Source organism: Rhinatrema bivittatum, chromosome 3 (assembly GCF_901001135.1).
Source record: "Rhinatrema bivittatum chromosome 3, aRhiBiv1.1, whole genome shotgun sequence".
Lineage (NCBI taxonomy): Eukaryota > Metazoa > Chordata > Amphibia > Gymnophiona > Rhinatrematidae > Rhinatrema > Rhinatrema bivittatum.
In genome coordinates, this window is record NC_042617.1 from 219,423,721 (window position 1) to 219,450,228 (window position 26,508).

The 26,508-nt window shown below is 41.7% G+C and overlaps 1 protein-coding gene across 1 annotated transcript in view; it reads left to right on the top strand.

Annotated features, from left to right (window-relative positions):
• The window catches only part of FAM120B (family with sequence similarity 120B), a 406,519-nt gene extending 380,520 nt beyond the window's left edge, over positions 1–25,999 (top strand). Inside the window, 1 exon segment of the mRNA XM_029594202.1 lies at positions 25,848–25,999. Coding sequence (XP_029450062.1) covers positions 25,848–25,860 — 13 coding nt within the window. The 3' untranslated portion in view covers positions 25,861–25,999.
• The last annotated feature ends 509 nt before the right edge of the window (positions 26,000–26,508 follow it).

Here is a 26,508-nt window from a genome sequence, read left to right on the forward strand (position 1 = left end):
CGGGTAGATGGGAATCGGTTAATTACTCTTTCGGATAGTAGAAAGACTAGGGGGCACTCCATGAAGTTAGCATGGGGCACATTTAAAACTAATCGGAGAAAGTTCTTTTTTACTCTATGCACAATTAAACTCTGGAATTTTTGTTGCCAGAGATGTGGTTAGTGCAGTTAGTATAGCGGTGTTTAAAAAAGATTGGAAAGTTCTTGGAGGATAAGTCCATTACCTGCTATTAAGTTCACTTACAGAATAGCCACTGCCATTAGCAATGATAACATGGAATAGACTTAGTTTTTGGGTATTTGCCAGGTTCTTATGGCCTGGATTGGCCACTGTTGGAAACAGGATGATGGGCTTGATGGGACCCTTGGTCTGACCCAGTATGGCATTTTCTTATGTTCTTAAGTGCAGTCATGCATCTGGGGTGATGGCAATCCAAAAGCGTTATATGTGATGGGTGGTGAAAGACTAATGTGAACGGAGTGGGAGAGGGACCTTGGTGTGATGGTATCTGATGATCTGAAGGCGAAAAGCAATGTGACAAGGAGATAGCTAAAGAATGCTGAGCTACATAGAGAGGAATAATCAGTAAGAAAAAAGAGGTGATAATAGCCTTGTATAGGCTCTTGTTGAGGCCTCACCAGGCGTTCTGCGTTCAATACTGTTGCCGGTATCTCAGAAAGGAAAAAGACAAGATAGAGGCACTCCAGTGACCAAATTGGTGAGGAATCAGCATTATGAGAAGAGGCTGAAGGATATGAATATGTGTATCCTGGAAGAGAGGAAGTGCGTGGGAGATATGATACAGACCTTCAGATACCTGAAAGGTTTTAATGATGCACAATCATCAAACATTTTCTGTTGGAAAGATATCAATAGAACTGGAGGTCATGAAATGAAACTCTGGGGAGGATGACTCAGAACCATCTCAAGAAATATTTCTTCAAGGTGAATGCCCTTCTGGAGGAGGTGGTGAAGAAAAAACAGCGAAGGAATTCAAAGGGGCATGGGATAAACATTGTGGATCCTTAAAGGCTAGTGGATTGAATTAAGTAAAAAAAAGTGCATGGGGGTAACTTGCTGGTGTGGCAGTTGCTACCCTTAACAAATAACAGAATCAAGGCTTAATGCAACTCCATCATTGCTCTCGTTTTCCATGGCTGTGGGAAAATGGGAATTGGATTCAGACAGCAACCAATGAGGTCCCCGACCTTTACAGTTTGGGGAACAAATAAACATGGGGGTAACTTGCTGATGCCGCTTTTACTACCCTTAATCATTAAACCTAATACTTTTGATGCGGCTCCATCATTGCTCTCTGCTTCCACAGCAGGGGTTAGGGAAAATTGGATTCGGACTGCATCCAAGGGCCCTGACTTTTTATGGTCTGGGAAACTGATAATGAGGGTATCCTGTTCAGTGCAGCAGATACTGGTATAGCTTGCTGGGCAGTCTAAGTGGATCATTTGGTCCTTTTCTGCTGTCATTTCATGTTTCTGTGTTTCTATGCTTCTCTGAATTTTGGACTCCTTTTTAAATGTTTGTCTTTGTACAGTGTATTAAGCTTTCATTCTTAATTTCCTGATTTTATTATGAAAAGGCATTGTATTTATCATTAGTGGTTCTCACTTCCTCCAAGAATTGGAGAGAGTGAGGTTCTTGTGGCCTGGTTTGGCCTCTGTTGGAAACAGGATGCTGGGCTTGATGGGACTTGGTTTGATCCAGCATGGCAATTTCTTATATTCTTAAGAATAAGACATGATCCTGCTCTTTTAGTAAACTGTTCATCATATTCAGATCCTGATGGATGACTGCCAAGAGTAAATTAGTAAGGGGAACTTGGTAAAGAAGTTGATTGCGTAATATTATAAATATTCATCTGATCAGTGGGTAATATTCACTGGTTAGTGGTTTCCTAATGTAGGAAAATAACCTTAGAATCCTGCTATATAATCATATGTATTCCTCCTTATTCCATTAGTATGACTGGAGTATACAGTTATGCTAAGTATTTGGTAATGGTAATGAAAGAGTTTGAATATTATTGTGCTGAATTAATGATATTACAGTAAGGATCAATAAATGCCTGCAGTGGCATGCGGTGAAATTTATAGCGGGGGATTCAGTCTTGCTTCCTCAGCCCCCTCTTCTCCCATGCACACCGCCATCCCTCCCCCCTTCCCAGTCTACAGCAGTCTCACTCCTTCAACCCCTCTCCCCTAGAGACAAAAGATACATGGAACCGATATGGCATTAGGCCTGTTGTAGTATGTAATGGATGTGGACTTGGCCCTCAGAAAACCATGAATAAACAATTACAATATAGTAAACCTCTCATACCAATGTCACCCCACCCCAGCATGCATGTCCTGCACAGGTGGGGCAATAAAAGTATTTGCAAGTTCTTTGGGGCGGGAACCCTGACTAGCTCTTTTCTGTGCTCTTTTCCCCAGGGTGTGGATCCTGTGACTTGGGGGGGATCCTTGTGACATCCTTTTTTGTATTCCCTGAGAGAGGAATGTGTGCTGTGTGCCAAATGAATACATTGGATTTACTGGATTAGTGTCCAAACTTAAGTATACTGAATGAAATAGTTGCAGATGACACAATAAATATGATTCCAACACCATAGTCTTTCTGGTTCTTATTTACAATCCTTTTCCTTTGTCTGTACCACCATCCTGGATTAGATGAGGATGAGATCCCAGTGGGCAGTGTAACCTTTAAGCTGATCAGGGAACCCCTTTCACGGTGGCCAAAAATCCTGCACTTATTCAGAGAGTTAACTCTCATTTCTCCCCAGAGGCTGAAGACTCCTGATGGGCATCCTCTTGGAATCTTTACAGTTCTGTTACTCACGGTTAGCAGATTTACTCACTTCTTTAGATTTATTTCAATTTCTGACTCTCCTCGGCACCCGATAGAGGGATCCCCGGGAACAGGTTTTCTTACCCTGCTCACTGCAGGTAGGAAGGGGCAGCCAACAATCTTCCTCCTGGATATCTAACTTAATAGTTTTTCCCTTAACCAAGGATAACATTGGAGTTATCCCTTGCAATGGGTCACCACCTCAGATGGGCAGGTCTTACCTATCGCTGGGCATCCTATACACATGGTTCCCCATTCCTTGAATCCAGAAAAGGCACAGATGTCCATCAAGGCTCCTACCAAGAAAATCTCAAATTCCCGAAAACACCCTGGAGGAGTATCCAAACCAGCTAGGTACCGTAGTTAGACTGGCAGGACTATCCTACAGATCCTTGTCAGGATTCCCAGGCTAGATTAGCCTGATCCCTGACTGGGCCTGAAAATACAACGGTAAGCGTCTACAACCTCCTAACGCTCCAAAATTATTTTAAGCTTCCTCCAGACTCTCAGGATACAGTTGCATTGGAAAAAGTGCAGAGAAGGGCAACCAAAATGATAAAGAGGATGGAACAGCTATGGAAAGGCTAAAGAGGTTAAGGCTGTTCAGAATGAAAAAGAAACAGCTGAGGGGAGATATAATAGAGGCCTATAAAATCATGAGTGGAATAGAATGGGTAAATGTAAATTGGTTATTTACTCTTTCAAAAAATTCAAAGATAGGGGACACTACATGAAATTAGTAAGTTACATTCAAAATAAATTGGAGAAAATTCTTTTTCACTCAACTCACAATTAAGCTTTGAAGTTCATTGCAGGAGGATGTGGTTAAGAAAATTACATTACCTGGTTTTAGAAAAGCTTTGGACAAGTTTCTGGAGAAAAAGTCACTAAATTATTATTAACCAAATAGACTTAAGAAATAGCCACTACTTATTGCTCCGTGATAGCAGCATGGGATTTATTTTCTTTTTGGGATCTTGCCACATACGTGTGACCTGGATTGGCCACTGTGGGAAACAGGATACTGGACTTGATGGATCCTCGGTCTGACGCAGTATGGCAAATTCTTATGTTCAGTGTATTAACTATAAAAAATTATTAACTGATGGACTATTAGTAATTTTTCCCTGCTGTCATAGTTTAATCATAGTTATGTTTTGTTGTGGAATATCCTGTGTAATTAATGGGAGAATGCACATTTATATGAGATAAACAATTGACGGTGAGAAGGAGAAAACATGAGATCTGCCCTTTGGATGCTGCTGTCCCTAAGGACAGTAGAGGGTTATATAGATTGTAACATTTGGACGGTCACAAGAAGGTCCCCTAACCAGCTGAACTCATCCGGATGCTGCCTCCTCCTCCTCGCAACAAGACAGCCATCGCTGGCTCTCGCGGTTATGCTGCACCAACCCCTAAGGCATGTGCGTGCACCTTAGCCCAACTCTTATGGGCCCCATGGCGGGAAACTGCAGGATGATGACATCAGCACCAGCTGGGGTTTTAAACCTAGATGCTGCCTCAGCAACAGGTCTTCCTGTTAAGAGCTGCTAAATAAGTTCAAATTTGGCCATCTAAGTATCGGCAATAGGCATTACTTAGCTGGTTAAGTCAAAATGTAGCCAGATAAGTGTGCGCAAATGATATAACCACGTATTTGTACTTCAAATTTTAAATGGATACAGAGTAGATTTTTATCATGTTCTTTAGATGCATTTACCCCCCTTAAGTCGGATTTTACACATGTTATTTGGGGGATTTTTTTAATATGCACACAGCAATGAAATAACCAGTTTTATCAATTAGTCTACCAGTTTGCCCCGTCCGTCTGCAGCTCATAAAAAGCCTCATAGCTCTTCAGTCTGAAGTCCCCCCCCCCTCCTATTTCACCCCCACCCACATCTAGTCATTTTTCACTTTTATGATGTTTACAATCACTCCTGATATTGAGCAGGAGTAAATTATACATAAGGTACCACATTTCCATGTGTAAATTGTTTATAAAATAGCAACATACTCGTGTATATGTTGGCTTCTCCCTGGAACCACCCGGCCTATCATTTTTTACATGTGTAAATTTACTTGTGGACCCTGATTACACGTGTGTTGAGCTTTTTTATGGTTGTTTTTTTACGCATGCAACTTTTGAAAATTCACCTTCATGTTTTGCTGTGTGTGCAGGGTTCATGACCTGTGTGCGCACACACATGCGCATAGTTTACAGGGAACAGTGCTGAGAAGGGGATATGATTTAAATGTATACAATCATGGGTGAGTCAAATTGGAATGATTATTTAACCTTTCAACCAATTCTAGGACTAAGGGACACTCCATGAAACTAGCAACTGGAAAAGTTTAAAAAAATCGAAGGAAATATTTTTTCACTCAGCAGATAGTAAAGCTAAGGAATCTGTTGCAGCTAACATACAAGTACATTTTAAAAGGACCACGCGTGCGCCCATAAACGTGCGTATTGGGCACATGATCAAAAATATGCTCAATTTTATATGAATATATAATCAAAACCTCCTTTGTGCAGGAAAAAACTACCAACAACAAATATAAATTGATTTCCCACTGTGAATAGAAAAAAATTAGTATTTTTTAAGCAATCATCATATGGCACTAGGTTCCCGATGAGTTTATCAGGTAGCCTATCAGAGGTAAAAAAACTTCTGAGTGCAATACAGTTTAAACATTGGTTGCTGCAAGTAATTAAGTTAGTGGTGTACTTAACTTAAGGATTGCTGTAAAATGCAGCGGCAAGCACTCTGTTTTAAAGTGCTTGCCTTCTGCCGTGATGTGCTGCAATTTTAAAGTTGAGGTCCCTGTCATCGTGGCAGAAGGCAAGCACTTTAAAACCGAGTGCTTGCCGCTGCATTTTACAGCAATCCTTAAGTTAAGTACACCACTAACTTAATTACTTGCAGCAACCAATGATTAAACTGTATTGCACTCAGAAGCTTTTTTAGCTCTGATAGGCTACCCGATAAACTCATCGGGAACCTAGTGCCATATGGTTGCTTAAAAAATACTAATTGTTCTATTCACAGTGGGAAATCAATTTTATATCGTGCATGCAAGTACACACATATCATTTAAAATATCCTACCACGCGCATGTGTTGGAGCCTTTACACGCATACTCACAAGTGATCGAGTGGGGAAGAGAGAAAGTGACGCTCTATATCTCTCCCACTATAGGAGGGGTACTTTCAGCTCAGGGTAGGTTTGGGAGGGGGGACCGTTCCAAGGGTTTACAGGCCCTTGCACCCTAGGCAGACCAATGTAACGCTGTCGTCCGTCCATCCCCCCCCCCCCAAAAAAAAAAAAACCTACCCTGAGTGGAAAGTGCCCCTTTTACAGTGGGAGATATGTAGTATCAGATCACCTCTTTAAAAGTCTCTCTCTTTCTCTCTCTCTCTCTCTCCCCCCCCCCCCCCCCCCCATGTGTTCAGGATCCCTCTGGCCCAAAATCTCCAGACTTGTACCTCATCAGGACCAGTAGTAAAGTTACACAGGTAACATGGCACGTGTTTCTATAGTCTACCTTGCAAAATTCAACTCGTGGCCCACATTTGTATGTATGAGGCCATTTTTGCACGAGCAACGCTTTTAAAATCTGCCTGTTAGTGGGATTCAAAAGGGGATTGGACAAGTTCCTGAAGGAAAAGTCCATAAACAGTTATTAGCCAGGTAGATTTGGGAAAGCCATCACTTATCCCTGGGAGTGAGATACAAGAGATAGATAAACTACTGGGGGATCTTCTGGCTACCTGTGACTTGCATTGACCACTGTTGAAGACAGAATCCTGTGCTCAATTGACCTTAATTTGACCCAACAGAGTACTACTTAGGTTTTTATGTCTTATTTTATGACTGGGGTCTCTAATTTTTAGTTGGATTCTAAAAGCATTAACACTAAACTTTTCTGGCCATAGCTAACAGGGAGCAGCTTCTGAACAGATTAAAAATTGCAAGAGTATAAAAAAAATTGCAGTCACACAATGGAATTAATCTCCACATTTTTCTGTTTACTAACAATTGTATACCCCTTGGCAGGAAATGTCTGACTGGCATTCTCTGCCTGCGCCAACTGTGATTTGTTGCTCTCCTTCCTTTTACTTTCAATAGATTAAACATGGAAAATTATGTATGATTTTGGCCATTATCAGTACTGTGCCTTTACTGGGGAAAATATAAAAGTTATAAGTATTTTTGCACAAATTTTAAAATTAGTACCAGGAATGCTGTATTCAAAAATCAACAACAAAAGGGCCTTGGATACCTGCTGCCAGTTAAGAGTTACTTTTACCTCAGAAATTAAGTGTGAATTCATTAGCAAAATTCTAGTCTTGTGCATTTGGAATTTGTGTTAGGACTAAATGAATTCATTATGAGCACGCTGTGACAGTGAATGTTAAATGAAGTCATAAAGATGAAACAATTAAACGTGTTTCCAACATTTATAACACCTGAAGGATGTAAAGATTTATTGGCAGTGAGCAGGCATCCTCAGGGCCATTGAAAATCACTGATATCCACAAGAGAAAATTAACACTTCAGAGTTTAGTTTCAAAATGTCCCTCTTTATAACTTCTGCTTGCCTAACCAATGTAAATAATTAATACTGCTTCATTGCTTTTTGTATTCTAAAAAAAATTAGCTAGAGAAAAAGCGGAGGACAAATAAATGGAAGAATATTTTCCTCCAATTGCTTGATAATTATGTCTTAGACCTCAAAAAAGCCAAAACACCAATCTTCAAACAGAATTATCTCCCTGAAGCAGCCGTTGTGATGCTGAAATGCTGGAAGTGGTGGACATGTTTTTGCCTGTTGGAAAGAAGATAGTTACTTTGTCCAGCATATTGTGAAAGCTCCAGTGCCTGACTAAATCCACCATATGCTGCAGGGACTTTGCCTAAAACTAAGTACACTGAATATCAAGTTTTCATCTAGAGTAAATGAAGGCTAACATTGGGGTTTTGAATAACTGATGGATATATAACATTTGGGATATTTGTATAGAAAATGAAAAACATGAAAAATAATTCCAAACAATTCTATTCAAACTCAGTTTTGTTCTGATAGCATGATAAGATTGACATAAGATTATAATTAGTGTGCTTTAGCCCAGGGGTGGGCAAACATTTTTTAAAGAGAGCCACATTACTGGTGCTTATCAGAGCTGAGGGCCATAGTTCCCCCTTAGAACTTCATGAGTGGGGGGAGGGGAAGCTACACTGGCAATTATACCCCACAGTCAGAGGACTGAAGCAGCAACCATACTAATAAACGAATAATTCAATGCAATTAACAAATAGAATATCATCATATAGTTAAAAACTCATATAAAAATGTTCCAAACACCCATAAAATTTTTCAAAACAGACACATCAAATAATACCTCAATAATACATCAAATAAAAAAGCTAGTAAAGATTTTAAAAAATTCCCTGCTCTCCATACCTAGGAAGTTTTGATTTCCAGATGCCCCCAGATTGTCATGGATTAGCAAGCAGAGAGAAAGGTTGGTGGTGGGGGCATTGTTGCACACACTTATTTCTCTTTCTCTCACCCACTTGCATGCTCTCCCTCACCCATACACACAATCAGGCCGATACAATTTTGGTGCGCGTTAAATGGGCGCTCATGATTTTGCACCTGCTCCCTTAAGGCGCGCCAATCCACCTCTCCCGGGTGCCCGATTTAATATTTAAATCAGGCGCTGCGTTAAAAAGGAGGCACTAAGGTAAGTTGCACGCCACTAATGCCTCCTCGGCAGCAGGCACACGGAGAGGTGGCTTCTCCAAAATTAACGCCTGCTCAGGGCAGGCGTTACTCGCCAAATTAAAAATGTGCGCAATTGGACGCGCGTTTTGTACAAGCTAACCCGCTTTTTGCATCAGGGGTTATGGACGCGCATCCAAAACGTGCGTTGAGCCATGTGCTGCAGCCAACGCACAGTATTGCATTGGCCTGAATATGCTCTCACACATACACATTGCTTTCTCACCCACCCACATACATACCCTGGTGCTGCCTTGGGGGAAGGAAGGTCTCAAGATTGGAGAGCATCAAACTGGTGCAGCAGGAAAGGATCCTGTAGCAAGGACCTGCTCTCCAGGTGATGCATTGTCTTTTCGCACCGAGGATATCTCCTCAAGGCCTACAGCCCAGGAGGGAAGGGTTAGGTCGGCCGTCATAGTTGGTGATTCGATTATTAGGAATGTAGACAGCTGGGTGACTGGTGGGCGTGAGGATCGCCTGGTAACGTGCCTACCTGGTGCGAAGGTGGCGGACCTCATGCGTCACCCTGATAGGATTTTAGACAGTGCTGGGGAGGAGCCGGCTGTCGTGGTACATGTGGGCATCAACATAGGAAAATGTGGGAGGGAGGTTCTGGAAGCCAAATTTAGTCTCTTAGGTAGAAAGCTTAAATCCAGAACCTCCAGGGTAGCATTCTCTGAAATGCTCTCTGTTCCACATGCAGATCACCAGAGGCCGGCAGAGATCCGGAGTCTCAATGCATGGATGAGACGATGGTGCAAGGAAGAGGGATTCAGTTTTGTTAGGAACTGGGGAAACTTTTGGGGAAGGGGGAGTCCCTTCCGAAGGGATGGGCTCTACCTTAACCAGAGTGGAACCAGACTGCTGGTGCTAACCTTCAAAAAGGAGATAGAGCAGCTTTTAAACTAGAACAAAGGGGAAAGCTGACAGTCGCTCAGCAGCGCATGGTTCGGAAAGAGGTATCTTCAAAGGATACTAATGATGCATTAGAATTAGGGCATCCCGACAGTGAGGTTCCAATAATAAGCAAAGTAGTACATGTGCCTGTAACTAAAAACTCACCAAAGCTAAAAACTTCTAACTTATCCCTATCAATTAAAAAGCAGAATGAAAATACAAACAAAAAAGAAACTTTGAAATGTTTGTATGCTAATGCCAGAAGTCTAAGAAGTAAGATGGGAGAATTAGAATGTATAGCAGTGAATGATGACATAGACTTAATTGGCATCTCAGAGACATGGTGGAAGGAGGACAACCAATGGGACAGTGCTATACCGGGGTACAAATTATATCGCAGTGGAGGAGCCACCCAGGAGGCAGTGTAGCGCTTTATGTCCAGGATGGCATAGAGTCCAACAGGATAAACATCCTGCATGAAACTAAATGCACAATTGAATCTTTATGGATAGAAATCCCTTGTGTGTCGGGGAAGACTACATTGATAGGAGTATACTAGAGTCCACCTGGTCAAGATGGTGAGACTGACAGTGAAATGCTAAGAGAAATTAGGGAAGCTAACCAAATTGGTAGTGCAGTAACAATGGGAGACTTCAATTACCAAGAACGATAGTGCAAGTACAAGTCTTTAAATTCCACCAATGTTCCAAAATCAATTGTTTATTCACACAATATATATAGTTTATGATGGGCAACTCCACAGATATCAGCATTCACTTGTATAAGTCCCCCGACACGGTTCCGTGTTTCGCCGTGGCTGCATCGGGAGGGACCACAATTTTAATAAAGTCTACAATAAAACAGATACAAATGGTAGAAAAAAAGGATATAGGCTACATAATTCCAAACAGCAGTCACGATACAAGTACATACTTTTAGATGAATCATGGAGCGCGAACGCCCTCATCATCGTCAACCATTTAAAGAACAGGATTGGCGCCAAACAGGATTCCATCGCGAGATCCTTGAACCAATCATAGCCTAGCAAACACTCAACCAAACAGGTGCCATTCAATCTCTTTATTCACTCAACCAAACAGGTGCCATTCAATCTCTTTATTCAAGCCTCTCGGGCTAATGGTGTCAAGGGTAAATATCCACCTCTGTTCTTTCCTTCCCAGCAATTCAGGATAGTCCCCTCCCCTGAACGGGCGAGGGACCACCTCCAATACTGAGAAGTTAAGATCAGAGATAGTATGATCAAATTGGGACCAGTGAGATACCAGAGGTATATCGCTCGTACGTAAGGGATTCGTCGCATCTCATCTCCACTCTATCTAGCTTAACGGTGCCGCCGGGTGAATTCTTTTTTATTACCCTTGATGTTATTTCTTTATATTCTAACATCCCTCAGTCGGAAGCCCTGCATGTTTAGAGGATACTTTGAACTTACGTCCTGCTCCCCATCGAGTGTCCACCTCCTTCTTAGTACAACTGTCAGAATTAGCCTTGACAAAGAACTTCTTTTGTTTTGACACTACCTATTACCAACAGATTAAAGGTACAGCGATGGGGGCCACCATGGCCCCCAGTCTGGCCTGTTTGTACATGGATCGATTTGAATCGTCTCTAGTTTACCCCTCTGAGTGGTTTCCTTTGATATATCTCTGGCTACATTTCATTGCGATATATTGATTATATGGGTGGGCACGGACATCCAATTTTATATGTTTATAGATTGGCTGAACTCGTTAAACACCCATATACAGTTCAATTTTTGTATCCACCATCTCAAATAGCCTTTTTGGATATTTTAATCTCTGTGGAGGGTGATCAGTTCATTACTTCACTGTTTCGCAAGGAGACGGACCGTAACACTTTATTATCCTACTCCAGCTGCCACCCCAAACCACTGAGAGACAACATCCCTACGGGCCAGTTTTTACGACTCCGGCGTCTGTGTTCATCCCGCACTGATTTTTTGTACCATGCCTAGCTTATGACCACACGATTTTTGGACAGAGGCTAATCCCGCACGAGTGGTAAGGAAAGCCTTCAAACGGGCTTTGTATACCAATCGTGACTGGCTCTTCCTTCCCCCTTCGGGTTCGGATGATGGGTTTTACAACTGTATTCTACGGTTTTCGATTGCAAGCAAATCTATCGCTGCTATGATTCGTAGACATTGGCATGCTTTGTCATTATCAAACCTTTTCCATGGTTCTCTACGATTCTCGTTTCGGAGGGGTAGGAATTTCCATGACCAGCTGGTACATACTAGGTTTTTCAGCAATATCATTGAGACACAGGTGGAGGGTGGGCATACCCCTTGTGGGCATTGCACGATGTGCAGCCACACCAATGCAGTTTCTTCGTTTATCCATTCTAATACTGGCCGTACCTTTCAATTACGTGCAAAATCTGATTGTACAACTAAGGGTGTTGTGTACATTGTGCAATGTCCCTGCCCTCTTTTGTATGTAGGTAAAACTACCAGAATGGTTAAAACTAGGATGAATGAGCACTGCTCCAATATCTGTCTCTTAAGAATGGATGAACCTCTGGTATCTCACTGGTCCCAATTTGATCATACTATCTCTGATCTTAACTTCTCAGTATTGGAGGTGGTCCCTCGCCCGTTCAGGGGAGGGGACTATCCCGAATTGCTGGGAAGGAAAGAACAGAGGTGGATATTTACCCTTGACACCATTAGCCCGAGAGGCTTGAATAAAGAGATTGAATGGCACCTGTTTGGTTGAGTGTTTGCTAGGCTATGATTGGTTCAGGGATCTCGCGATGGAATCCTGTTTGGCGCCAATCCTGTTCTTTAAATGGTTGACGGTGATGAGGGCGTTTGCGCTCCATGATTCATCTAAAAGGTATGTACTTGTATTGTGACTGCTGTTTGGAATTATGTAGCCTATATCCTTTTGTTCTACCATTTGTATCTGTTTTATTGTAGACTTTATTAAAATTGTGGTCCCTCCCGATGCAGCCACGGCGAAACACGGGACCGAGTCGGGGGACTTATACAAGTGAATGCTGATATCTGTGGAGTTGCCCATCATAAACTATATATATTGTGTGAATAAACAATTGATTTTGGAACATTGGTGGAATTTAAAGACTTGTACTTGCACTATCGTTCTTGGTGACTTGCTTATGTGCAAGGCTTTGCTTCATTGTTCTGTTGGTTTGATGCCAGACTTCAATTACCCCAATATTGACTAGGTAAATGTATCATCGGATGGAATGGATGGAATAAATGATAGCTTTATGGAGCAATTGGTTCAGGAACCGACGAGAGAAGGAGCAATTTTAGATCTAATTCTCAGTGGAGCACAGGATTTGGTGAGAGAGGTAACGGTGGTGGGGCCGCTTAGCAATTGTGATCATAATATGATCAAATTTGAATTAATGACTGGAAGGGGGACAGTAAGCAAATCCACAGCTCTCGTGCTAAACTTTCAAAAGGGAAACTTTGATAAAATGAGAAAAATAGTTAGAAAAAAACTGAAAGGAGCAGCTACAATAGTAAAAAGTGTGCAAGAGGCGTGCTCATTGTTAAAAAAATACCATCCTAGAAGCACAGTCCAGATGTATTCCACACATTAAGAAAGGTGGAAAGAAGGCAAAATGATTACCAGCATGGTTAAAAGGGGAGGTGAAAGAAGCTATTTTAGCCAAAAGATCTTCATTCAAAAATTGGAAGAAGGATCCAACAGAAGAAAATAGGATAATGCATAAACATTTACAAGTTAAATGTAAGACATTGAACACTGGGCAACAAATTTTCACAAAAGTCATGTTACGGAAATGAAATTAGTCATTTCTTATAAATTTCCATGTGTTAAACACAAATGTGACTGTGAAAATGCAAAATTGTCTCTAGTTTTTTTGTAATATGCAATAATATAATTACATCTTGAACTGTATGCCAATAGTAAGAGACCTACGGTTAATACCGTTTGAAAAATGAAGTCATAGACTACGTCTTAGATTTCTTTGCTTGTGTCTTGTACACCTGTTCGGGAGCATCTCTGCAGAGTGTCCAGCAGTAGTCAGCCAGCATGAATATTTCAAATGCTCACCCTTTCAGACTAGCCTTCATATAGTACACTGCTGACGTCAGCTTACTCAGCAGCAGCATGGCAGTAGAACTGCATTGCATCAGAAAATGATGTAATAAACTCTAGATGATGTGTGCATGATGGTATTATGAAATATGATGCAATATTACATCATTCTAGGCTTATTTAGGATGTTACAGTCCTACTGGATAAATTTACACAACTAAACTTAGAAAGTGAACTATATTAAATATCTTCAAAACGAGAGCAATAAAAACTTTTCATGGTCCTATTCGTGTTCAGCACATCAAGATACTACAGAGTAGGACCTTTTTAGGTCAGTAACACTTTCATTGTTGCCCATTGTAAGACAGGCTAAGAGAGAATTTGAAAAGAAGTTGGCCGTAGAGGCAAAAACTCCCAGTAAAAACTTTTAAAAATATATTCATAGCAGAAAGGCAGTGAAGGAGTCAGTTGGACCATTAGATGATCGAGGTGTTAAAGTGGCACTTAGAGAAGATAAGGCCATCGCGGAAAGATTAAATGATTTCTTTGCTTCGGTGTTCACTGAAGAGGATTTGGGGTTAGGGGAGGACCCATTCTGGAGAAGGTTTTAATGAGTAATGATTCAGATGGACTGAACCAATCACGGTGAAACTAGAAGATGTGGTAGACCTGATTGACAAACTGAAGAGTAGTAAATCACCTGGACCAGATGGTATACACCCAAGAGTTCTGAAGGAACTAAAAAATGAAATTTCAGACCTATTAGTAAATATTTGTAACCTATCATTAAAATCATCCATTGTACCTGAAGACTGGAGGATAGCTAATGTAACCCCAATATTTAAAAAGGGCTCCAGGGGCGATCCGGGAAACTACAGACCGGTTAGCCTGACTTCAGTGCCAGGAAAAATAGTGGAAAGTGTTCTAAATATCAAAATCACAGATCATATAGAAAGACATGGTTTAATGGAACAAAGTCAGCATGGCTTTACCCAAGGCAAGTCTTGCCTCACAAATCTGCTTCACTTTTTTGAAGGAGTTAATAAACATGTGGATAAAGGTGAACCGGTAGATGTAGTGTACTTGGATTTTCAGAAGGCGTTTGACAAAGTTCCTCATGAGAGACTTCTAGGAAAAGTAAAAAGTCATGGGATAGGTGGCGATGTCTTTCGTAGATTTACAAACTGGCTAAAAGAGAGTATGATTAAATGGACAATTTTCTCAGTGGAGTGCCTCAGGGATCTATATTGGGAGTCTTACTTTTCAATATATTTATAAATGATCTGGAAAGAAATACGACGAGTGAGGTAATCAAATTTACAGATGATTCAAATTGTTCAGAGTAGTTAAATCTCAAGCAGATTGTGATTGCAGGAAGACCTTGTGTGACTGGAAAATTGGGCATCAAAAACGCAGATAAAATTTAATGTGGATAAGTGCAAGGTGATGCATAGGGAAAATAACCCATGCCATAGTTACACAATGTTAGGTTCCATATTAGGTGCTACTACCCAAGAAAGAGATCTAGGCGTCATAGTGGATAACACATTGAAATCATCGGTTCAGTGTGCTGCGGTAGTCAAAAAAGCAAACAGAATGTTGGGAATTATTAGAAAGGGAATGGTGAGTAAAACGGAAAAGGTCATAATGCCTCTGTATTGCTCCATGGTGAGACCGCACCTTGAATACTGTGTACAATTCTGGTCGCTGCATCTCAAAAAAGATATTGCGATGGAGAAGGTACAGAGAAGGGCGACCAAAATGATAAAGGGAATGGAACAGCTCCCCTATGAGGAAAGGCTGAAGAGGTTAGGACTTTTCAGCTTGGAGAAGAGACAGCTGAGGGGGGATATGATAGAGGTGTTTAAAATCATGAGAAGTCTAGAACGGGTAGATGTGAATCGGTGTTTAAGCTTTCGGATAATAGAAAGACTAGGGTGCACTCAATGAAGTTAGCATGTGGCACATTTAAAACTAATCGGAGAAAGTTCTTTTTCACTCAACGTGCAATTAAACTCTGGAATTTGTTGCCAGAGAATGTGGTTAGTGCAGTTAGTATAGCTGTGTTTAAAAAAGGATTGGATAAGTTCTTGGAGGAGAAGTCTATTACCTGCTATTAATTAAGTTGACCTGGAAAATAGCCACTGCTATTACTAGCAATGGAAACATGGAATAGACTTAGTTTTTGGGTACTTGCCAGGTTCTTATGCCCTGGATTGGCCACTGTTGGAAACAGGATGCTGGGCTTGATGGACCCTTGGTCTGACCCAGTATGGCATGTTCTTATGTTCTTATACAAACATTCACTCACTCTCACTGATACCCTCCCATGCACACATACAGGCACTCACTCTGGCTTCCTCATACATATACACACACCACAAACATGCACTCTCTCACTGGCTCTCTGACAAACACACCCCAGGCAAGCTCCCATTAATTCTCACACATGGACTCCCAGGCAGGTACTCATTCATTCCTTCACAGGCACAGCCCTTCCAGGCAGGCACCCATTCATTCTCACATACACACACATAACCTCCCCCTCAAAAGCAGGCACCTGTTCATTCTTACACACTTGCGCACACACACTCAGGCAGGCACCCATTCATTCTCTCTCACACAAACCCAGACCCCAGGCAGGGACCCATTCGTTCTTACACACACATATGCACAGAAACCCTCAGGCAGGCACCCATTTATTCTTGTACACACACACATATACACAAGTAGGCACCCATTCATTCTGTCTCTCACACACACAGACCCTGGGCGGACTCTCATTCATTCTCTCTCACACAGACACACACACAGCAGCCTTGGAGCCTCTGTTCCTCTGATGCTATTGTCACCGCCATAGAGTTCCAGGGAGCAGCACGCAGGAGAAGCCACTGTGTGCTATCATTGAAGTTTCTCTGCTGCTCCTCTCTGCAGGCCACACGGTATGAAAAATTAGCAGGTGTAGCACTTCCTCCATGCTGATATTGTATACCATGAAATCAGTACAGAGAAAGTGCTACCCTCTCAAGCTTTTTATTTTTTATTTATTTAACATTTTTTTCTATACCGAACTTCATGACAAGCTTCATATCAGGCCGGTTTACATCAAACTTAGGGGTTAACTTAACAGAACCATATAACAAGAAGGCCGAGGCGCAGATACAAATAACATGGAGAATAAAACTTGGGGGCTAGAGTAGCCAGGAAACAAAGGACAGGAAGAACTGAGAATAACACAAATGAAATACAATGGCTGGGTCGACATTTAGTCTATTGAGCTATATGACGAAAACTGTTGCATGTTAGGTTTCAGGGAAGGCTTGGACGAAAAGCCAAGTCTTGAGTTTTTTTCGGAAGGTAGTCAGGCAGGGTTCCAGTCTTAGGTCAGTGGCAGGTTGTTCCAGATGATGGGGCCGAACTGTGAAAGTGGAAAGCTCGTTCTTTCGTGGAGGTTAGAGGGTGGATTTATTTGGGGGAACTTGAAGGGTTCCTTTGTGTGCCGCTCAGATGGGTCTTGCAGAGTGTATAGTTTGAGAGGGAACCGAAGGTCTAAAGGAAGTTGGTTGTGTATGGATTTGTGGATAATGGTGAGTGCTTTGTGCAGAATTCTGTATTTAATAGGTAACCAGTGTAAATTTCTAAGTATAGGGGTGATGTGAGTTCTCCAGTTAGTGTTGGTTAATATCCTGGCTGCTGAGTTCTGGAGCATCTGTAGTGGTCTAGTGGGAGATCGGGAGTCCTAAGAGGAGAGTGTTGCAGTAGTCGGTTTTGGAAAATATTGTTGACTGGAGGACCGTTCTGAAGTCCTGGAGATGGGGAGAGGGGTTTGAGTCTTTTCATAACTTGTAGCTTAAAGAAACAATCCTTTGTAATATTGTTAATTGATTTTTTTAGGTTTAAATGATTGTCAATGGTGACTCCTAAGTCTCTAACTTGAGTGTCTGAGGAATAGAGGTTGTCTGATGATGGCTGGTAGAAAGGTCGGAGGAGATGAGAAGAATTTCGTTTTGGCTGCATTGAGGACTAGGTTCAGGCTGGTGAGTAGGTGGTTGATGGACTTGAGGCAGTCCTCCCAGAAGGAGAGCGTCTTTGGAAGGGATTCTTTTATAGGGATCAGGATCTGAACATCGTCAGCATATAAGTAGTGAATTAGATTAAGGTTTGTGAGGAGCTGGCAGAGAGGCAATAGATAGATATTAAAGAGGGTGGGGGATAGAGAGGAGCCTTGAGGAACCCCTAGAGTGGATTTGAAGTTAGGGGATTCTTTATTGTTGATAGTGATCTTGGAGCTTCTATTATCGAGCTTCTATTATAATACCACGAGGCCTGCAGAGACTACTACTAGACAGGCTCAGTTCACTCAGCGATGCAGATGCACAGCTTCTGCACCGCCAGGCAAACTGAAGAGGTAGGTCTCTTCTTTTCTTCACCATCAGTGGAATGGGGTCCACCTGAGGCCTCATGGGCCTCTTTACAGCTGGGTAATGCTCCTCCTCTTTCTGCCCCACTGCTCCTCCCCACCTCCGGCCACTGACATCCAGGTTAAAGTAATCATCAAAGGCCATTGTTGATGACAGTGAAGGTGCTGGCAAGCTGGATCTAATGGGGCAAATTAAGGAGAGGGAAGGGTGGAAAAAGTCTGTCATCAGGTCGGATTTTCTCTCTCCTGCTTTAGCTGCTCAAGACATGGCTTAATGCATTATATATGATACCAGAGGGAGTATCTTTTTTATTTAAACATTTTTATTTTATTTATTTAAACAGTTTTATATACCGTTGTGTAGACAAAAAGTCCATCTCTATGGTTCACATTTTTGAGCATCAATTAACACAGAAAAAGAAATATTGACACGTTCTTAGTGTATGGGATAGGTATTGTCTTAAAAACAAAGAATATAACGTCAAATATGGACTGTAATCTGCCCAGTTTTCTTCCTTTTACAAGCCAAATAGATTTGATTTCTGAATTTCCCATCACTTCTTGGTCACCAGGGATCCTCCATGAGATTTTCTCTAGGGTCAGATCTGTATGATTCGTATATATGTGCTGGATTTATTTTTCTGTTTATAAGGAATGGCTTCCTAGTAGAAGCAATAGGGGCAAAACCAGCAACAGAATTCAAGAAAGTATGAGACAAACACAAAAGGGTCAGTTTTACAAGGTTTAGGCACCTAACTTTCAGGCCGATTCAATAAGCTCCACAGAAGAGCTGGTGCTCCGAGGCGAGCATCCACTCTCCTGGGCGCGCAATTCAGTATTTAAATTAGAGCCCATGCTAATAAGGAGGCGCTAGGGACAATAGCGCGTCCCTAGCGCCTCCTTATTGGCGGAAGCTGCGGCTGTCAGCAGGTCTGACAACCAACGCTTAATTTTACTAGCATCGGTTGTCGAACCTGCTGACAGCCACAGATTCGGAAAACGGATGCCGGCAAAATTGAGTGTACGTTTTCCAACCCGTGAGCTGCGGGCAGATTTTTTTTTTTAAAGAAGTTTTTTTTATTTTATTTTATTTTTGGGGCCTCCGACTTAATATCGCTATGATAGTAAGTCAGAGGATGTACAGAAAAGCAGTTTTTTCTGCTTTTCTGTACACTTGCCCGGTGCCGTCTGAAATTATCCCATGTGTTCTTGAATTCTATTATTGCTTTTGCCTCTACCACCTCCACTGGGAAGTCATTCTTAAGAAACATAGAAACATATTCAAAGTTTTAACTATAGCACATAAAACATTATATTCCGAGACATTTTGCTTTTCTGACCAATTGGACTGGTATGTGCCTTTGTGTAATATATACTCATCCTCTCAGAATATACACCCATCTATTTTTTGATGTTTGTTTAGAATCCACTAGGCGACAAGCATTATGGAACTCCCTTTAGTTGTTCAGCAGGAGAGAAATTATTTAAGTTTTAGAAAAAAGTTAAGGCCTTTAAGGTGAATTTTAAAAGAGATGCACACGCACAAATAGCATATGTATACGCAAATAGTGCATATTCATGCTAGTGTTATTTTAGAAACCTTGCACATACGTATGCAAGTGCTGGTGCACGAATACATTTGTGCACATAAAAAAAGGGGCAAGTCAGGGGCATTCTGGGGCAGTTCCAACATTTACACATATACCGTATTTTTCGCTCCATAAGACGCACTTTTTTCCCCCAAAAGTGGGGGGGAAATGTATGTGCGTCTTATGGAGCGAATATAAAAAAAAACAAACAAAAATCTAACAAACCCCCCCCCCCCTGCTGACTCCCCCAAGACCTGCCAACTTAATTTACTGCAACCTCCCCCCAAGACCTGCCGACTTAATTTACTGCAACCCCCTCCTGACCCCCCCCCCAAGACCTGCCGACTTAATTTACTGCAACCCCCCCCCCCAAGACCTGCCGACAATTTACTGCAACCCCCACCCTCCTGACCCCCCAAGACCTGCCAAACGTCCCTGGTGGTCCAGCGGGGTCCGGGAACGATCTCCTGGTTTCGGCCGTCGCTGCCAGTAAACAAAATGCGACGACGGCCTTTGCCCTCACTATGTCACTGAGACCGACCAATAGCAGCATTCGGTCCCAGTGACATAGTGAGGGCAAAGGGCCGTCGGCACCATTTTGTTTACTGGCAGCCGACGGCCCACACCCAGGAGATCGTTCCCGGACCGCTCCTGGACCCCGCTGGACCACCAGGACGTTTGGCAGGTCTTAGGGGGGGGGGGTGGTTGCAGTAAATTAAGTCGGCAGGTCGGTCTTGGGGGAGTCAGGAGGGTGGGGGGTTGTAGTAAATTAAGTCGGCAGGTCTTGGGGGGTCAGGAGGGTGGGGGGTTGCAGTAAATTAAGTCGGCAGGTCTTGGGGGGGTCAGGAGGGTGGAGGGTTGCAGTAAATTAAGTCGGCAGGTCTGGGGGAGTCAGGAGGGTGGGGGTTGTAGTAAATTAAGTCGGCAGGTCTTGGGGTAGTCAGGAGGGTGGGGGGTTGTAGTAAATTAAGTCGGCAGGTCTTGGGAGTCAGGAGGGTGGGGGGTTGTAGTAAATTAAGTCGGCAGGTCTTGGGGGGGTCAGGAGGGGGGGGGTTGTTAATTTAAAGGGTTGGGATGGGGGTATTTTTGGGGGGGGGAGGGGTTCCCAGAGAAAGAAAAGTTTTCTGATCTGGGGAGTGGACCGAAATGGCCCTCCCCAGACCCGAAAACAAAATGGGGAGAAAAAAAAAAGCTATACACTCCCCTAATTTGCTCCATAAGACACCCAGACGCAGAGCCGGTTTAGCACAATTTTTTTTTTTTTTTAATTTTCCCCTCTGAATCCTAGGTGCGTCTTATGGTCAGGTGCGTCTTATGGAGCGAAAAATACGGTAAGTGCAATTTTATAACCTGTGCACCAGCATGCGTACAGCTGTTACCTGTGCATATTTTGTTCTGCTATTTATCAGGGGTGAGTCAGAATAGAATTCTTTATAGCTAAATACTGACTGGATGAAAGGTCAACGTAAACTGGGGGGAGTGCAGGCTGAATTACCAGGGAGTTCTAGATGTCCTAGAGATAGACTGGGCAAACTGGAGAGCTAATTGGTAAAACTGGTCATTTCCTTCACATGTGCATGTTACAAAATGTGCTGACTTGCATGCGTAAAAGCCAAGTGCTAAGAAATATGCGTGAATAACATTTCCTCATGTAAATGCTTAAAATTAGGAGCACTTATACATGCAAATAAGCATATTTTATATGTAGCAAGCCACTATAAACCAGGTCATAACTCCATGAGCTTAACATGTGTTGGAGCCTTACAATGTGGACCGAGCTGTGTCTGGACCTGAGTGATGTGTTTTGGATCTGTCAAAAAGGGATTTCCAACCCTAACTGCAAGCCCCCACAGCCAAGGTAAAGGAATATAAAAATATATCAAAAATCACTGTGTGCTCTCCTCTGAATGACATATTCTGCAAGATCCAGCACTCACAGTGTTAACAAGTTTGGAAAAGTGCTGCTGTTTAGCTGACACACAGGCCTATCCAGTACCGAGCGGTAGGAAGAGCTGCGTTAGTGCCTACGGCACCCGCGGTTACCGCCCGCACAGTGCAGCTCACCTACCGCTCGATCCTGAACACTAATTATTGTAAATGTAAACCGCGTCCGTAATGCCTTAGTCCCGCGCAACCCATTTTACTGGATAGAGCGCCTATACAGTATCCTGGGTGCGCGGGCCTAAGGCTTCACGCCACGCTGGTATCTGTCATTTCAAATGTCATTTGAAATGACAGATACCAGGAAGCGAAAAAACCAAAAGCAAAAAGTAAGTCGCTTCGCCGCTTCACTCTTCCTCCTCCCGGAGCAAGGCTGCTTTTCGCGCCCTGCTCCGGGAGGAGGGAAGAGTTAAGCGGCGAAGCGACTTACTTCTTGCTTTTGGTTTTTTTGCTTCGCCGCTGTCAGTGTCCCCCTCCTCTCGGAGCAGGGCGCGAAAAGCAGCCTTGCTCCGGGAGGAGGGGGAGACACTGACAGCGGCGAAGCAACGGCGAAGACAGCGGCGAAGCAAAAAAAAACCAAAAGCAATTTTGGGGTTTTTTTTTTTCAAAAGCGACAATTTTTTTTTTTTCCAAAAGCGACTTACTTTTGGGATCTGTCAAGATCCCAAAAGTAAGTCGCTTTTGGACGCCTGCCAACTTACTTTTCTGAAGCCATCATCAGGAACACATGCGATCGTAGCTCCTCCCGACGAAGACAAAGATGGCCGCCTGCACGGGGGGAAGCGTACAATTGGCCGCTCAAGACGTGACGTCGTGACGTCATGTCTTCAGCTCCAACAACCCCATCTCCTCCCTTTCAAGATAAGCCACAAGTTAATCCATCTACTGTGGTTACCCCAACTGGATCATTGGAAGAGACTTCTAATTTGTCCCCAGTAATGGGGGAAGTTCCATCCTTGAAGGGAGAAATGGAAGGGTACCCCAAGGCACTCGTGAGTTGGATACTGGGTTATCAGGATTAACCACCTTATCCCCTATGAAGAACATAGAGAAACCCTCAATAATAACTTTGGACTCTGTTTGGATAGCAATAGTCACTCTTGAAAAGGCTATATCTAATCTAACCACTATTACATTGCAGATGAATCATCGAGTCTTGAATAATGAAGAGAAGGTAGAGAAACAAAATAAAAAATTGCTAGATATTGAACAAAAGCTGTCTGAAGTGCAAAAAATACAAGTGAATTTGATATAGGGGGAAAAGATGCAAATTAGAAATTTGGAGAAATTAGAAAACGAGGCGAGGTACTTAAATAGGTTATAGGTTTATTTATTTTATACCGCTATTTCAGTAAAACCATCATAATGGTGTACAATGAATTTAAGGGTTATAAACTTTCCCTTAACTAGGTTTTCTTTACTGCAAGACCAGTTTAAGAAATACATGTCTGATGTGTTAAAAATCCCAATAGAGGCTCATCCTCCTATTTCTAAATATATTTTATAAAATCAACTAATCTTTTAGAAGGCAAGCACCAACCTTAGACATATCTCAAATGTTAGAATCTTCTACTGAAGTGTAATAGAGAAAAAGGAACGGTTTTAGTTAAATTGTATTTCCCTCTGATAGGGACAATATATTACGATTGTTCCTTAGAAATAGAACAGTAAAATTCCAAGACTATCAAATCTGGATTTTTCCAGACATCGTAAGAGCGACTCAGATAAGACGTAAGCAGTTTTTAGAAATGAAAGCTCTTGCTGAACAAGTAGGAGCTCAATTAGTGGTCAGATATCCATGTAAGTGTTTAGTTAGGGTTGAAAATGCTAGATACATGTATTTCAAGCCAGAGGGTTTGAAAACATTTTTGGAAGCAAAGAAGATGTTAAGGAATAAAGATGATTAAGAAATGTTGTCATTTAAGAAATGTGAAGCATACACTTTCTATTTTTTTTTTTTAATTCTTCTGTCTTAAATCAAGCTCCTTATGGAATGGTTGGATTTCTGTTAATTTCCTGGGTGATTAGGATGTCTAAAAGTTAATGTATCTTTTATTGATAGTGATATCAAAATGTTTTTAAACTCTATTTTTGTGTATTAATTATCATAACATTAGATATCCGAAATGTAATATGACGGTGTAAGCCATGATAATTTGTAAAATGCAATAAAATATAAATAAATAATTAAAAATGAGCCCTGCCAACCACCCCTTAGACAGCATCCCCTATAACAACTCTCAAAGCAATCGAACCCACCATATCTAAAACTCTCACCAAGATCGTCAATTTATCCCTGACTGAAGGTAATTACCCCAGATGCCTCAAATCTGCAGTAATCAAACAAACCGATTCTAAAAAAGAACAACTTGGATCCTGAAATCCTAGCTAACTACCGCCCTATTTCAAACCTATCCTTCATAGCCAAGATCATCAAAAAAGTCGTACACTCCCAACTTGATGATTACCTTGAAACAAACAACATCCTATCACCAACCCAATATGGATTCAGAAAGAACCTAAGCACTGAAACTCTCCTAGAACATAAGAACATAAGAAATTGCCATGCTGGGTCAGACCAAGGGTCCATCAAGCCCAGCATCCTGTTTCCAACAGAGGCCAAAACCAGGCTACAATTACCCAAACACTAAGAAGATCCCATGCTACTGATGCAATTAATAGCAATGGCTATTCCCTAAGTAAACTTGATTAATAGCCGTAAATGGACCTCTCCAAGAACTTATCCAAACCTTTTTTGAACCCAGCTACACTAACTGCACTAACCACATCCTCTGGCAACAAATTCCAGAGCTTTATTGTGCGTTAAGTAAAAAAGAATTTTCTCCAGTTAGTCTTAAACGTGCTACTTGCTAACTTCATGGAATGCCCCCTAGTCCTTCTATTATTCGAAAGTGTAAATAACAGATTCACATCTACTCGTTCAAGACCTACTCGTTAAAGACCTCTATCATATCCCCCCTCAGCCGTCTCTTCTCCAAGCTGAACAGCCCTAACCTCTTCAGCCTTTCCTCATAGGGGAGCTGTTCCATCCCCTTTATCATTTTGGTTGCCCTTCTCTGTACCTTCTCCATCGCAACTATATCTTTTTGAGATGCGGCGACCAGAATTGTACACAGTATTCAAGGTGCGGTCTCACCATGGAGCGATATAGAGGCATTATGACATTTTCCATTCTATTAACCATTCCCTTCCTAATAATTCCTAAAATTCTGTTTGCTTTTTTGTCTGCTGCAGCACACTGAGCCGACGATTTTAAAGTATTATCCACTATGATGCCTAGATCTTTTTCCTAGGTGGTAGCTCCTAATATGGAACTTAACATCGTGTAACTACAGCAAGGGTTATTTTTCCCTATATGCAACACCTTGCACTTGTCCACATTAAATTTCATCTGCCATTTGGATGACCAATCTTCCAGTCTTGCAAGGTCCGCCTGTAATGTATCACAGTCTGCTTGTGATTTAACTACTCTGAATAATTTTGTATTTGCCGCAAATTTGATAACCTCACTCGTCGTATTCCTTTCCGGATCATTTATAATATATTGAAAAGCACCCGTCCAAGTACAGATCCCTGAGGCACTCCACTGTTTACCCTTTTCCACTGAGAAAATGAAATATGTTCTTGCCACAGATGGGAAGGAGGGAGAAAGATGCCCCAGTGTGGGCTGGATGTTTCTGCAAGAAGGGAATTGCCATTTCTAACTGACGTATTCACTTTAGGCCAGTTAGCATCAGGGATTTGGGGATTTCCTCTGCATGGTAATTAGTTAACACAGATCCTAGAAGGTGTTAAGTAGCGGCCTTTTACCCAAGTGGTCAGTAAACAGTGTGGAAGGTAAATATACCACATTATTACCAAAAACTGGTAAAAGCCTGTTTGCTTCCTTAAAGGTGGTTTATGGGTATTGGGTTTTCTGATCCAGGGAAATTAAATGAGGATCTGATTTTGATATACCATGTATGTTTTAATATTGTTTTATATTCATTTTATTATTTTTTGTTGTATTTTCTTTTTCTTTTTCTTTTTGTATTGTTTTTTGGTTTAAGTAGTATTTATTCTTTTAATAACTTTTGTATTATGTGTTTATAATGTTTACACTGCTTTGAGAGAATGCATAAGAGGGCCTTAATAGCATTCTAAAGTTTATTGTATAGGTTCCTAAATGATTTACTTAATTCTTTTTGTTCTGTTGTATAATTGATTATATTGTTGCCATGTTGATAATTGTCTATTCTTGTATTTTAGTTGGCCCAGATGACACTGTCTCAATCTGAAAATGAAAAGCTCAAATGGAACAAAATGCTATTTCCACTGGGTACTGTGATGTGAGCTGCATGTCAGCTGAAGAACCAAGCCAAGCATCTGTGTGTCTCAGTTAATATTGTTAGCTCATTGTACTTATTACCTGTTTTCTTTCTCACGTCACTTAAGAAAACAGTTTAATAAGTTCCTCATTGATTTGGTTGGCATGACAGTCTGAAATGCATTGCAGCACTGTTATGCAGCAGAGCCCTGCCACCATGCTAAATTTTGCCTTTGTAAATAGTATAAGTGCTGGAGGCTTGCCTGTTTTTGCCATCATGCTGTCTCCAGCTGGAATAGGGAAAGTATGGCAACTTATGAATTTGTCATTTTATGGTTTCCATCACCCCCAAGGCATCGACATTGCCCTGAAAGCAATATGACATCTGGCAGTACTAACATCAAAGCTTAGCACAGTCCACCGAATAGAAGTTTTCTTAATGTTATTCGTCATACAGATATGTGTTTCACCATCAAAAATATACTTTGTTAATGCGATAGTTGCAGGAGTAATGTTTTTAATTAAAAATAATAGTAGTCAATCTATCAGATTGCTAGATTGGCTTGCCCATTTCCTTTGCCTGATTTTTCTGTATAGTGCTTC